The 15,457-nt window shown below is 46.5% G+C and overlaps 1 protein-coding gene across 2 annotated transcripts in view; it reads left to right on the top strand.

Annotated features, from left to right (window-relative positions):
- The window catches only part of LOC307258164 (cyclic AMP receptor-like protein A), a 44,838-nt gene that overhangs the window by 24,936 nt on the left and 4,445 nt on the right, over nucleotides 1-15,457 (top strand). For both annotated transcript variants that reach the window (XM_080037609.1, XM_080037608.1), the window contains 2 exons: nucleotides 2,272-2,354; nucleotides 13,441-13,588. In XM_080037609.1, coding sequence (XP_079893735.1) covers nucleotides 2,272-2,354; nucleotides 13,441-13,588 — 231 coding nt within the window. The remainder of the gene's footprint in view (nucleotides 1-2,271; nucleotides 2,355-13,440; nucleotides 13,589-15,457) is intronic.

Here is a 15,457-nt window from a genome sequence, read left to right as displayed (position 1 = left end):
GCTCAACGCTTGCGTCATTACGGACTACGATGTAGAAATACAACCGGTCTCAGTCACATACAGCCCACATGCAGTGGAAACTTGGCTCTTATATTCCCCCCCCACCAACACACCAACACATACACACATACACACATAAGATAAAATACCACCGGGGGGCTCTTTTGAATTGTTTAAAAAATGCCTGCGTTAGAGCTCCCACGCCTCAGGGTCTTTCTGGTGAGTAATTAATTTCCAGCATGTGGGAGTAGAGACCACAGCCTCCTGGCTCTGGTAGGGAGAGAGATAGGAGAGAGAGAGATGGAGGGAGGGAGGCTTTGTTTCGCTGGCTCTGCTGTGTGTCCTAGCCTAGGGTAGTAGAGAGAGGAGGGGGGGGCATTGAGACAGCATAGCGCAGAAAATCGATCCGGGGGCCGCGCTTCTCAGCCTCTTCCGGACACAAGAGTCCTCCTCTCCCGGGAATTAGATAACAGCCTGTGAAAGCTCTCCACCGGCAGGCTCTCCCCCTCCTCGTCTTCTGGTCGCTGCTGCATCTCTCTCTCTCTCTCTCTCTCTCTCTCTCTCTCTCTCTCTCTCTCTCTCTCTCTCTCTCTCCCTCTCCCTCTCCCTGCCCGTATGCATATAGAGATATTGAATTCATCCCCTCCACAGTTACGGCCCAAAAAAGTATTGGCTTCCAGTATAATTGGAATTCCCCATTTCTTCTCATAACTGTGTGGAAATTGCATATTATCAGCAGGGTTAATATTTTATTAGCTTTTAATTGGCCTTTGTTGTTTGCCTCGGTGCACTGATCTTCCAGTTAAGACTGTGTGTGTGTGTGTGTGTGTGTGTGTGTGTGTGTGTGTGTGTGTGTGTGTGTGTATCTGTTTGCGTGTGTGACAGAAAGATAGTAGTGTTAATGGCCCTCATTTATCAATCTTGCGTAGACCAGAAAAATGGGTGTACGTACATTTCCACGCAAATCTCGGCATTTATCAATATGGACGTGAGCGTAGGGTACGCTCAAATCCCACGCCAGCTCTCAGCTCGTGTACGCAAATTTGAAAACAGCTTGGACTAGCAGTGCAGGCTGTGCCGGGTAGCCGATGACTTTGTTGGACAATTATTAGAAGATAATACAAATGCAGTGCAAATAAGACCGAAATAAAGATATTAATCACTTAAAAATTAGCAGCTTATGGTGTGCAACTGAGTAGGAGAGCTGATTCAATAGTGCGCACACCGGCCACTTAGGAGGGCTGCATGGGACTGCGTAAGGGCAGTTTTCTCCGTCTTGGAGCAGCTGGGGGGACACTGAGGCACGGGGGCTGCATTCATTCAAAATGTTAGCCTAAGTATTCTTTATGATACAAAAAAATACACGGCGCAACATTCTGCTTAACATTTTATTTATTTGACGCACTTTGTAGATGTTAGTTCCTCTTTTAATGTGTCATTGATGCTAAAGCGAGCGATTTATTTCCACCGTTGACCGGCACGTTGTTCCTATCTGCTGGTGGAGCAGGACGGTGGGCGCTCTCACAGCTGATCGCTGCCGGGTCGGCTTGTGCAGCTGACGGCCGGGCTGACCACTCGTGTCAAGCGCATGCTGTCATACAGTAAAACGCTAAATGTGTTATTTTTAGTTTTTAAAACCCTTTTGAATAGTGCTATCTAAAAGGGCCAATACATTCTAATCATTCAAATCTCTGCAGACGTGTATTTATTTTATGGGGACCATTATCGGACAGTTGGTGCGTCTTTTTCTCCTCCACCACTTATATTATGCCCGCAGCCCCGCACTCCCAGTTGGTTGCATTTCAGAACAGCAACACGCTTTTTTTAGTGGCGATTTTGAGTCAACACCAACGCTGTTGACCGCAGCAGTTATTTCCTTCCTAACTGCTGCCTTCTGTCGTTCTTTGATGCTGCTTGTAGGCTAATGCTCCGAAATGAAACTCTTTTTTTTCTACTTTCGCTGTTATTCTGTCAATTTCTACTTCAGGGAAGTGCCGTATTGCGCATATCCATGTCGTAAAACCTCTGGGCGAGGCCTCTAATATAGGGGCGTGATACGCTCGTTTTCATCCGCCACATTTATCAATAATTTCCTGGCGTACGCTGAGATTGGCGAGATACGCCTGTTTGATAAATCCCACGCGACACCTGGCGTAGGGAGGTATTTGCGCCAGAATCTGCACCAGTTTCCACGCAAAATTGATAAATGAGGGCCAATGTGAGCATTCAGTTCCTCCACATGGCTCAGTAGTAAGTTTCTCTCTCCTCCAGGTTTCCTTGGCTGAGGAGATCAAGCCATTGAAGTGGTATCCCTCCGTTTACCTGCTGGTGTCTATCTTTCCCCTCATCAACAGGTAATACACACTCACACATACACACACACACACACACACCTGTGCGGCACGTAAACTCTCTCCGCTCCGTTGTTTTTTTATTTGCATGTCGGCCTCACTCTGTTCCCTTATCTGCTCTCACCCTCTCCCTCTGCGCTCTGCCTCTCGTCTCTTGCTCTCCCTTATCTGAACTCACGGAAAAGCTTTTCGCTCTCTGTGGCGGCACAGACGCGGAAGGCGATAGTCTGTGTGTGTGTGTGTGTGTGTGTGTGTGTGTGTGTGTGGCGTGTATGTTTCTGTGCTGTGCATTTTATTGGCTTTTTTTAAAGCCAGGTCTTCACCGGGTGGGAGGAGGCGGGTGGTCCAGTAAATTATAACCCTGGCTCTGTTATTACTCCTTCACTCCCTTCCTCTCTCTCTCTCTCTCTCTCTCTCTCTCTCTCTCTTTGCCTCTACCTCTTCCTTTCATTTACCACGGCTCCCTCTCCCATCTCCCCCGCCCTCCCCCTCTGCTGCGGTGTGATTGACAGGTCAGGGTTACTAAGTGATTAGCTGCAGCGGCTCGGCTTGTCGCCACGGCGATGTAGGCGGAGACACAGGTCAATTACAGGGTCAACGTCTCTCAAAGGCTCCGCTTAAACGCCGCCCATCCCCCCCCCTCCCACACCCACTCCCCTTCTCTACCTTCACCTCCCCTCCATCCATTCCAGTCTCGTCCGGCTGTCGGGCTGATGAAGATGACAAACTGCATCCTGCGCTAACCCCGAACCACCCTTCATTCCTTCCTTCCTTCCTTCCCCTAATGTCACTTTCCTCTTCCTTTTTTCCCCTGCCGCTCAAAACCTCTTTGTTATTTCCACATAATTTCCACACTTCCCTCGCTCGGGTTCTCTGTCGTTCTCTGTTTTTCTATGTCACCTCCCCACCACCACCCCTCCCCTCCCTCCTCCACTTTTCCTCTCCTCTGCCACACAAAGTCCTCTGTCTCTCTCTATCGCTCTCTCTTGTGCAAACACGCGCTCTCTCTCTCTCTCTCTCTCTCTCTCTCTGGCTCACTCTGCTCCGCTCCACTCTGCCTTTTCTCCAGAGAGCGAACGACGAGAAAACAGGAATGAATTGCCCTCCCGTCGTCCTCCTCCTCCTCCGCCACCTCCCCCTGTTCGGCAGCGCTGGCTGTATATATCTCCGGCTCCTATTAATTTGTTAGCCTCCCCTCCCTCACCCCCTCCCACCCTCCCGCCTGGCTCATATTCTTTCTCTCTCTCTCTCTCTGTCTCTCTGTCTCTCTCTCTCCCTCCATCCCTCCCTCCTCTGCTGAGTGCTGGAGTGTGTAAAGTGTTTGTCACGGTGCCGTGCCGATGTTGCTGTGCTCTGCCGTGCGGAAGCTGCGCGCGGCAGACAGCCCTAGTGTGTGTTTTTCTGTGCCTGCGTGTTTCTGCGTGTGTGTGTAGGCGGGTGGTTGGTTTCGTGTCAAGGCGAATGTGCTGTCGCTGCTTGTTGCCTTGTGTGTGTGTGTGCATGCGTGTGTCAATGTGCGTATGTGTGTGCGCACTTGTTTGTCCGCCTCGACTTTAAGCATTCCGTGTGTGTTTGTGTGTGTGTGTGTGTGTGTGTGCGCGTGTTCCTGCCTAGCGTGTGTGTGTGTGCGTCTGAGTGGGGGATTATTTTCTATCTGAGCTCCAAAGCCTCCTAAACAGGGCTTAGAGAGACGGCCCAGGGCAGCAGCTAAAGCCTTCGGGTAGAGCTCTCTCTCCCCCTCGCTTGCTCGCTCTACATCAGTCTCTACTGCTGCTCTCTCTCTCTCTCTCTTCTCTCTCTCTCTCTCTCTCTCTCTCTCTCTCTCTCTCTCTCTCTCTGTGCCATTTTTCCCTGCCCTGATCCATTGCGTTCAAACACAGACACTCTCTCACACACAAACACACTCTTGTTTTTGGCCCTCATCTGCTACAGCACGCAGAAAACGAGCGCACACGCCGACAGTCACACGCCACACACAATTTTAATCTGTTCCAAATGCACACTGGTAAATGTGTTAATTCGACACCAGCTGTTGCGAATTGAAATGGGAAAGCGCTCCTACTTTTCCTCGCCTGCGATCATTTTAGCGTACACAACTCTCTCTCTCTCACTCTCTCTCTCTCTCCCTCTCTCTCTCACACTCATCCACTTACTTGCCCTCATTTGGCAGAACAAAAGTAGCACCAGACACTCACAACTTCACACTTATCCCTCCCTCTTCGCCTTCTCACTGCCTTTGTCCTTCTTTTCCATCCCTCGCTGCCACTGCAGTCTCTCCAAGCTCTTGTTTTTGTGTGTATGTGTGTGTGTGTGTGCGTGCGTGTGTGTGCATGGGCACGACTAGGAGTTTTCACAGTCTGCTTCTCACATCGCCTCCCCTGTGTGCTTTATGGTGTGGGTGTGTGTTTGTTTACAAGGCTCGTCTGGATTCCTACTGTGCACGCTTGTACGCCTGTTTGCATAAATAAGCCCTCTCCTCCAAACGATGCCGATTTCTGTGGCGCGTTGCGTCTTGATGTGAGATAGCTCTTCCTGGACGGCCTGCGCGTCTTTTACGAACACCTTTTTCTCTTCTAAAACCCCCTCCCCTTTTCCCCTTTTGACACCAAGCGGGGAGGCCCCGGCATCCCTGTTTAGTGTCTTTTCCCCCCCCTCCTCTTTAAGGCATTGTCTAGAAGCCCTAACCTCCAAAGCAAAGCACATAGAAGCAGCGCTCGGTGCCTTTGAGCAATCACGGTTGCGTGCCCCGCAGAGTGGTGCTTGAGCACCGATGGATTGCCCCGGGCGCTGGGGCTTGAACCGGTGATGTGTCTGTAACCTTGAGTTCACACTGTCGCTCCGGGAGGCAGCTTGCATCCTCCTAGTTATTCTTGGTTTCCCTGGATGCTGCATGTGGGTTTTTGTGGGTTGCATAGGCCAATACGTGCTTGCAGGGGATTTTTTTTTGTATGGGCTCCCTACAGCGCCTAAGCCCCACTCGCCTTTCTCTGGAGGAGATCTGATTTCCCTGCTCCAGGCAAGCAGCGAGAACAAGACAGCGTATGTGTGTGTGTGTGTGTGTGTGTGTGTGTGTGTGTGCGTGCATCTGTGTGTTTATTACAGTGCGCGGCCGTGCTTTTCGTGTGTGTGCGCGGGTGCACGCGCAAACCCGGGCCAGGCAGACCTTCCCCATCTCCGTTCTGTGCTTTGAAAAACGAGGGAGGAAATCTCAGAGCAGCAGTTATTATTCATCCCTCAAAGCAAACGGGGAGGAGGCGGGGGAGGCGGAGGGAGGGAGGGATGGATGTAGGGAGGAAGAAAGAGAGAGCCAAACGGGAGGGATGAAGGGGGTGTGTAGGGGGGATACATTAACTCTTATCTCACTGTATTCGGCATTCTGCATCCCAGGATGCGTGCTCTCTCTCTCTTTCTCTCTCTCACTCCTGCTTTCTCTTTTCTTTTCTACACTCCTTTCCTTCCGCTCCTCGCCTCTCGGAATATCTTGCATTCAGCACGCGGGGATGTGTGCTTGTGCCTTGGCGCGTAGGCTGCTGTGTGGTTTGTACTGTATATACCCTGATATATTTTGCGGCGTATTTTGTTTACTTGAACAAGTGAGCCCCTCAGATGCTGAAAGGCAGTATGCAACGTTCCATCTCTCATCTTTTTTTGTCTGCAAGCCCTTTTTTAGATTTATCTCTTCACATTCAATTTACTGTATGAGAGTGGCAGTGGTGGCCTGCCTACTAAAACAAATTGTAAGCTTGATATAGCTTGCAGGTATGTAATGATTTTTTTAAGTTGTGGAGGCAACTTTCATGCGATAAAACTTAGAACATGACTGCCTGGATCATGATTTTAGTTATTTAGAAGCATAAAAAAAAGCTATCATTGCCGCTCCTAGATATCTGTGTTATCAGACGTCATGCTATTTGACTACCTTGATTTTCCGTGTGAGCGCGTCCTTGCATGCGGCTATGTGGCCTAGATAATATTTAGGTGGATATATGGCAGGGCCTACTATTGTGTGCGCCCATGTGTGTGCACTTGAGGTTTTTTTGTGTCCCAGGCAGTGATCGGTGTGTAACTGGAGAGCCCCATAGCCATTCGTCTCCTGTTGAGCAGCAGAGACGCTCCGCCATCCATCCCCATTTAGCCAGACAGAGAGCTGGCCTACAGGGCTGTGTGAAGTGCAACACACACACGCACACATACAGGCAGACATCCGTGCCGAGCCTGGACACACACACACACACACACACACACACACACACACACACACACACACACACACACACACACACACGCGCAATATCTAATTGGACGTATTACACAATGATATACATCTATTTTCATGCATTTGAATTCATTTAAAATTCTCATATTTAGACACACATAGGATACAGATGCAAATATTACCACACATATGCAGGAAGATAAACTGAAAAGGTATACGTCCCTTTATGCCTACAAATAAGCCATATATATGCCTACTACAAAAACTACATTCAGGCGCATATAGGCATATACTAGGCTACATTCATGTACATGCACACGGTATACACAAGCATGTTCAAATGCCAAAGGAGATACTAGATAACCTCGCTAACACCCTCGTATACATATGCACACATTCACGAGCGCATGCAAACACAAACACACTCACATGCACGCACGTAGGCACACACACACAACACGCTCCCCCTCCCTCTGCTCTTTCAGGCACGTCTTTAAATATTCATCACTCTGGCTGCTCTGAGAGTGCCGTAAACGCTGCCTCACACTCCAGGGAATCGCTAAAGCCTACTCTATCATCCGCTCGCCCTCCCTCCTCTCTGTCTCTCTCTCTCTCTCTGTTTCTCTCTCTCTCTCTCTCTCTCTCTCTAACACACACATACACACACACACACACACTTACTTCTAGCCACAGCCACTCACAGAATAACTCACGCGCACCAACAATCGAAGGCACAGCCGGTGGCATCGCTGGACCCACAGACACACAACGGTACATGAATCAGGCGCATGGAAACTGAAGCGCGGCAATGTACAATGAACTGTGTGTGTGTGTGTGTGTGTGTGTGTGTGTGTGTGCATGTGTGTGTGTGTGCGTGTGCATGTGTGTGTGTGTGTTTACTAGCTGCTCCCAGCACGGAGTGGTGTTGTGTTCCAGGAAACAGGATGTCTCTTTGTTTGGGTTTCATTCTGTTGGTCAACGTTAGCCGTTTCGCTCCCCAGAGTATGTGTGTGCCTCTTTGTCTGTTAAAGAGTGTGTGTGTGTGTGTGTGTGTGTTTTTGCGTGCGCCCTGTGCAGGTGTGCATAGGCTCATATGTGTATGTTTATGTGTGTGTATGGGTTTTTTTCTTCTACATGCAACACATGGCGGTCTGTTTGTGTATTTCAGCCTGATTCTAGAAATATGAAGTGAATTGTTCGCAAGGCAAGACAAGACATGTGCTTTTATATACGTGTGTGTGTGCTGTGCGTTTGTGGGTGTGTGTATAATGGGAGTCATACCCTAAGCTGTGACAGTTATCGCCACGTTGACCCTGTGATCAAAGCAGATTCTTCACTTATCCCTATCCACATCGTATCCCTGCAGATGATTCCCAAGCATTAGCCCTTCATGCACATTTGACTGGCTGATCACATGTTGTCACCGAACAATGAACGATCTGTCCTCTGCTAGTGCGTGACTCGGAACATGAATGACTTTGTTTGACCAGAGACGAATGAACAAACAAACAAAACCCTTTTTGAAGCAGTAACAGGTTAGGACATGATCCTCATTTTTTTATTTAGAAAAAAAGTGCGTTATTTATAATTATATTGCTTAAAATGTAGTTATAACTCAAATAACTGATCACACTTTAGAACATGTGGATTCGCTAAGTACCTACCACTTGTTTCAAAATTCAATAAAGGGCTATCATGCCCCAAAGCATTATGAAGCATAATTAGACTTCAATGAACTGTGGCAATTTCTAGTTGCTGTCTCCTAGTGTCTGTTTGATAGAAATGTTTGTCATTTTAGTGTCAATATTCCCGTTTGTAACCCCCCCCCCCCATAGTGCACCATAGTTGCAGGGATTCTGTCCCCTTCACTCTCAGAAATCAAGGCTGATATCAGCACATCTCCTCTGCCTCAGTAAGGTGCCCCTGCTCTTGACATATTCAAACAAATCGTGCAGAGTCGAGAGATCGCACTTGTTTTGGCAGAATTATCCCTTTATAGTCTAGAGAAGGGGTCAGATTGGCTGTCAGCAGCGGCACCGCGGGCAGCACTAGTGCCTTGTTTTGGCACGGCGAAGCATGTGATTTGTCTGGAGGGAAAAAGAAAGAAGTCAGGCAGTCAGTCAGTCAGAGAGGAAGTGCCATCAGGGGTCAGGACGACTTCTCTGTCTGGTCGCCCTCCAACTCTTGAGTTAAAGGGAGTTCTCTTCCAAAACTGTTCCTGTACCTTTCACCCACAGCTCCCAGGGAGTTTCGGCATGCCAGTTAGAGGCTGCCAAAATAGGTGAACTCGTATTGCGGGAGGAGGGGAAATTGATTGCTGGAGAGTGGGTATAGACTGGCAGATCGGGATATTGGAAGAGATTGGGGAGGAGGGTGAGAGGGACACGCGGGTTCAAAGAGTGAATGACAGCCGCACGTTAGATGGGAGGTCTGAATAAGTGAGCGAGCTTCGGAAGACGCCTTGGGAGGGGGAGTGCTCACGACTGACTGTGAGTGCTTACAGGTGGCAGCAGATAAAGCCGCTCACGTCTGCTACTGTGCGTGTCTTGAGCGCGTACGTGTGTGTTTATTGTTGTTGACCTCATGAGTCATACAGCACACAATATCAGCCCCCATTGTCCAACACCAGTCAGCCCGTTGTGAGACTCTGTCGACTGACTGCGCCACACAAATCCCCGGACAAACACACCAGCAAGGCATCGCCCGCAGACACACACACACACACACTCCTTCCCACCGCTGTTGCCTCCCTCATTCATCTTTCATTAGCCCGACTCACACAGGAGAAACAGCCCGCCCGCCCCCCCCTCCTCCTCCTGCTCCGCACGCCTCCACCTGTCTCTCCATCTCTCCTTTTCTCTCTCTATCTAACCTCCTCACATCCATTCGTCTTATCTTGGTTTCTCTCGCACGTAATCTCTTTTGTTTGTCGCGCTCGTGTCTCACAATCTGTCTTTTTGGATATCTCTCCTCCTTCTCTTCCCCACTATCTTCCTCCTTTTGCTTTTTAGTCTTTTTTCACATTGAGCTTCACTCTTTTTTATTCCCTCTTCCTCATCCTCCTCTTCCTCCTCTTCCTCCTCTTCCTCATCCTCCATCGCTCCCGGCCCTCGTTCCCCTTCACAGCCTCACTCTTGCACATTCTCACCTCTTTATCGTGCTCTCCTTTCCTCTTCACTCTCTCTCTCTCTTACCCGTGCATAGCTGCTTCCCCGACACTCGTCTCCCCCTCCCCCTTCCCTCTCTCTCTCTTTCTCTCTCTCGCCTGCTCTTTCTTACTTCCTTTCATTTCGCTCTCCGTCTCTCCCTCGATGGAGGGGAAAGGCTCTTCGCCTCTAATTGCGGCTGTTCCGTTGCCATGGCGCGTGTTGCTCGGCGCTGTGAGGTGCCGTGTGCGAGCGTGTGTGTGTGTGCGTGTGTATGTGTGTGGCAGGCAGATGATTGCTTGCTGCCAGCTCTCGTTTCCCGGACGCCGATCGCATTTCTTTGCGGCAGCAGGAAAAAAAAATAAAAAAAGGGAGACGCCAGAAATAGCCCCCACCCCACCCTCCCACCCCTTCAAACAGACCAACTCACTCTCACCGCTGCGCTGTCAGAAACACACACACACACACACACACACACACACACACATACACACACACACACACACACACACACACACACACACACACACACACACACACACACACACACCCTGCATTTCCACTCAACCTGACATCCTCGATGCATATGACCCAGGTTATACAGTATGTACACACCTCTTGCCCACACGCACAGGTGGTGATGTGTGTATTTATGCGTGTCTGCACTTCCTCCGCGTGTGCGTGTTTTCTGCGTCTCTAAGGAGGTTGTGTGGGGACTCCTGATTTATTTCACCTTTAATGGGAAGTGAAATGAATGTGAGCAGCAGCTGGTCTGGCCCACAGAGATACAGTACGAGGCTAACCCAGAAAAAAAGGCAGCGTCGCCTCTGTAATGGATGGTCCTCGATCCACACCGCTCCACACTCCACCAGCTCCAGGGTTGGTTTTATATTGTGAGCTTCACTTAGGCATTTAGGTGACATCGTTATGACGTACAGCAGGTAGATTCTCAATACACATTGTTTTCTTCTCTCCAGCCTTTGGAAAACCCACCTTTCGGTTTCTCCCCCTGTCATAACTTTCCAGAGAGAAGGTAAATGGAGACAGATTACCAGAAAATAGACCTTAGCAACCCTCTGCTGCAAAAGAGGATAAGGGAGGATTATGACCAGATTTGCGGATGAATCTCCATAATCATCTGTGCTTTTCACCTGCAGTATTACTGGGTTTCTAAGAAGAAGAAAAAGAAGATCATAATGATGTGAATGCTTAGTTTGAAAAAATAAATTGTCGCTTTTTAAGATCCAAAAAAGAGACTGGGCAACATACCTCATATATACCAAAAGTGAAGGCATGTCAGTATGTTCGGTCAATTCATTCCTTCAGACAGGCTGTCATTTATAGTCTATTCCCTCAATGCATCCAAATTCAAAATGAAATCACATCCAAGGCTATGTACATACAACCAAATACTGTTTGGTCAGCAGCTTCTTGTTTCCTTTATGTGGGTTCATTCATAACAGAAGTCAAGTTGGCCTCGTTCCGCCTCATCATTTTTAACGATGTAATCAGCTATGAGCTACAAGTAGTCTAATTCTGATGTACAAATTATAGTTGGTCAAACACGTTTTGAGAGCTTGTGTAGAAAAATAAAAGTTATAGGCACACTTTGGGCTTTAGTGAAGTAGGCCTAAAGTCAATACTTTCATACAATAGTTACAGCTTTAATAGCTAACTCAATCAATTTGTTGGCACACAACCATGTCATATGATATAACTGGTAAATTTGAACTGAAAGTGTTTATTGTTCTTTTATTGGTCAGTACAAAGATTTGGGAAGATTTGCTCTCAGAGGACGAAAAATCTTGAGCTCAGTTTCATTTAAAAAGATATTGTTTCATTTATTACTAAGGTCTTGAGGTTAATTGTAACCGATACTTTTCCCTGGTGCTTTTGCTTTGTAAGAGCAGAAATGATTTTCTTTCTACAACCAATTGTTGCCTGTACGGCCAAAGCCATATTTGTTGTACAACAACTTTGAAAAACACATACGTATGAGCCACATAATTGGGTGAATAATTCTTTAGTTAAAATGAACGTGGGCACTCTGGTTTATCCTGAGTCAATCCCAAATCCATGGTGGTGCTGTAAATACTAGCACACTAAATATACAGCTGCAAATAGCAATGCACTATTTACTCCTGTTTGAGTATGATTTGTTATAATGCTAATGTTTTTCTTTTACTACTTGGATTTATAATGCATCTATATCTTTAAAATTAAAAACTTTTTTTAAGAATGATAGGGACTAGTTGGCTGATGTGATAAGACGTATATGCATCTATGTAGAGTACTTCTGCTTATTATTGTGTTGTTCTATAAAACACATGTACACTGTAGAGTTCTGCACATTTACATTTGGATAGGCACCAGCACAATTTTTTGTGTAGGCGCCCTGTTTGAAGTTGCTTGGCTGGTGTCGCTATAGCCTCCCAGGCTTGTTTGTTCAGGGATGTCACACTATCAGCAACACTGTTGTGCCGTGGTTAATGGGGAGAGAAATTCAACATTGAACTCTTCCAAAGATTGAACAAAATCATTACCATTTTAAATAACTGAAGACATATCTCATCCTCTGGCTGTCAATCATGAGGAGATGACTGACCGTGGCGTCTCGTGTAACTGCCAGTAACCACAATTCAACAGCGGCTCTTTTTTTCTCAAATGGTTGGTTTTGTATCTTCCTTTCCCTGCGGGGAGCAAGTAGCCCTGGGATGACTTTTCCTCACCCTGAGGTCAACCACCGTGGCCACTTAGTTCGCTCTCCGCGGCCAAGCCAAGAACACTGCACACTTGGAAAGATGCTGGGAGCCGTGCGCGGTTTTGATTCTCTCGCTATCAGATCAATAAAATACATTAGCGGCGGGCTAACCCGACCAGCAGTGCTAATACAGGGTTAATCCAGGGTTAATGGCTGAGCGTCATCATTCTCAGGGGCGACCATTAGCTTGCAGCCGCGCCACACAATATCAGGTTCTACCCCGAGTCATGCCCCAGGCTTCCAGAGAGAGAGAGAGAGAGAGAGAGAGAGAGTCACATGGAGGGGGGAATTACAAATAAAAGAAGCAAGGATCACCCTCACTAGTCAAGATGAAAATGAGATATCCACACAGATGAAACAGAATGCAAAAGAAATGGTAGCAGTATCGGAGAAAGGGGGGAGGCAGTGTGTAAGGAAGCGTGCATGGAATGGAAAGAGGAGAAGATAGGATGGTGAAATTGTGGTCAGGAGTAGCAGGAAACTGAGATGAGAGAAAGGGAGAGAGAAGGGGAGGAAGGGAGTCGAGCGCTACACTTCTCCCTGTCCTTGTAAAGTGCTGCGTGCTGTCGAGGCGGCAGCCAAGAATGTGTCAGCCCAGCCGTCTCGCGCTGCCTAATGGGCTCTTAAACGCTGATATAAAGCTCACTCGCTCTTTCACCCTCCCCTTTTCCTCTCCCTCTCTCTTTCTCTGCCTCTGCCACTCGCTCTCATTACCTCTCGTTCTCACCCTGTCCCTCACTCTGTCACTCACTTTTCCTTCCTTCCTTCTTTCTGTTACTCTGTCCGTCAACCATTCGCCTTCTTTCCCCCGTTTTCCCCCCTGTTGCTGTCTTTCTACTCCCTCTGACTTCGCCTTCAATTACTCCATCCTCATCCCTAGCAGGCTGTCTCTTTATTTACAACTTTTTTTATGGATGAACTCAAAAACACATTTCTCTCTGTCATTCTGTCTCTCTCCTCCAACAGGCTACATAATGCCTTATACCCAAAGGACCCGTCCTTCTCGCTCACCCTGTTGCACGTGCTGTCAGCACCACTCCACGGTTTGGCCAATGCCTTCGTCTTCGGCCTGGACAGGGATTGGTGGGGTCTGTTGAGCCCTACAGGCATGCAGGTACAGCAACTGCACACACACACACACACACACACACACACACACACACACACACACACACACACACACACACACACACACACACACACACACACACACACACACACACACATTTATAGACAATTTCGAATAAGCAAATCGCTACCTAAAGGACTTTTTTAAAAACACTCGGCTCATGTAAAATTATACATTAGTTCCGTTTTGTACATTGGTTCCACTTGCACTATTTGCTCAAATCTATTTTGTCGAAGCTGTTTTGTTGAATGTTATTCTCACTTCTCTCTCACTCTGTTTTAGACTTTAATTTCAGGTAGTTTAGTAAGCAGATTAATAGAATATACAGGTATCGGAGGAGACTCGCCCCATGGAAGGCTTGACCACTCACCAGTAAGAACCAGAAAAATACAAAAAAATCATCCAAAATCATTAGCCAGTCCTTGTTGAATAATTTCTTCCTGGGCTCAGTGCTTACGCTTTTGTACCCATCCAACCTAATTTGGAGGGAACCATCTCTATCATTATCAAAGATCCATAATTGTGGACTGCAATTAATAGCCTGATTGTCCTATTCAAGATGAATAAGCTGGTTGATAAGAGCAGCTAAACACACAACACAGTCATATAGTGAGACTATAGGGTTAGCACAATGCAGACATTATATCTTGAATGCCAACGATCTGTGGTTTAAATGGTCATTGAGATTGATTAACAACCTTGAGGAGCGCTCAGTTATACACGATTGTCAATTTCGTGCCAAGAAAAGTCCATTTGATAAATGTACGACAGATGTTGATGTAAACAATTGTTTTGTTGTGAGCGCCGTGTCAACGTGATGTATGATTATTTGCTTCAGAAAATCATATATACGATTTCCACAAATTGGAACCAGAATTGTAGACCTACAGCTGAGAGGGATTCAATAAATGATCAAATAAACAAATGACAGTGAGGCCTATTGTGTTCAGGCAGCAGGAGGCTCTTTTGGAAGGAACTTAGGAAATAATAGCTCAGAATGGTGTAGGATTGTGGCTGGGTATTGTTTGAATTCAGCTTTTCATACTAAAACAAATTGAATAGTTATAGAGGATGGACAAGTTTCAGTACCATTACCAAAAAATATTGTATTAAGAAAAATTACCCAAACTTCTCCAACACATTTGTCACAAACCTACAAAGACATATTTCAGACACTACAGTAAGGCTTTTGTTAGCTTAATAGAAAGCTTCCGTGCTGGGAGCAGTTGCCCACAGTGCAGTTCTATTTAGCTGAGATGAAAGAATATAAGATTTTATCACACATTTGAGATAATAATGATATACTTTAATTATGGGGATAATTGAGAATCTGGATAATCGTAAATATCCTCACATGAATAACTTGAAAAGGCTGTCTGGCTTTCTAATGTAAAGTCCTACATTGATATTCTGATTTGTTTTGAATTGACTTTCCAGCCTCTCCAGAATATCGTTTAAATTTGAAAATCGTGATGGGCATTTCCTTATTATTCTTTTTTTAATTTACAGATAAAGCTATTAATAGAAAAAAATATCAGCTTTAAATCATAATGAAAATTATGTTTGCTCAAAATTTTTAGCCACACCTTTGTAGCCCTTTTGTCAGTGAATTTTAGTTACGTCAGAATTTTTTATTAGGCTAGCTAACCTTCCAAATTGACTGATACCATTTTTCACAGGTGTTCACACATTACAAATACAGGAAATAATTGTTTGGTGTGATACCAAAAAATCACAAATCCCTGACTTTTTTAATTAAAAAAAAAATCTCTTTCATAAATTGAGCTATTAGGGAAATGCAATGAGGAACAAATTACCAAAGGGATGATGTTTTTAGATTTGAACCGCAAACCT

Source organism: Ammodytes marinus (assembly GCF_949987685.1).
Source record: "Ammodytes marinus genome assembly, chromosome: 12".
In the NCBI taxonomy this organism is placed as follows: domain Eukaryota; kingdom Metazoa; phylum Chordata; class Actinopteri; order Uranoscopiformes; family Ammodytidae; genus Ammodytes; species Ammodytes marinus.
This window is presented reverse-complemented; position numbering and strand designations above follow the sequence as displayed.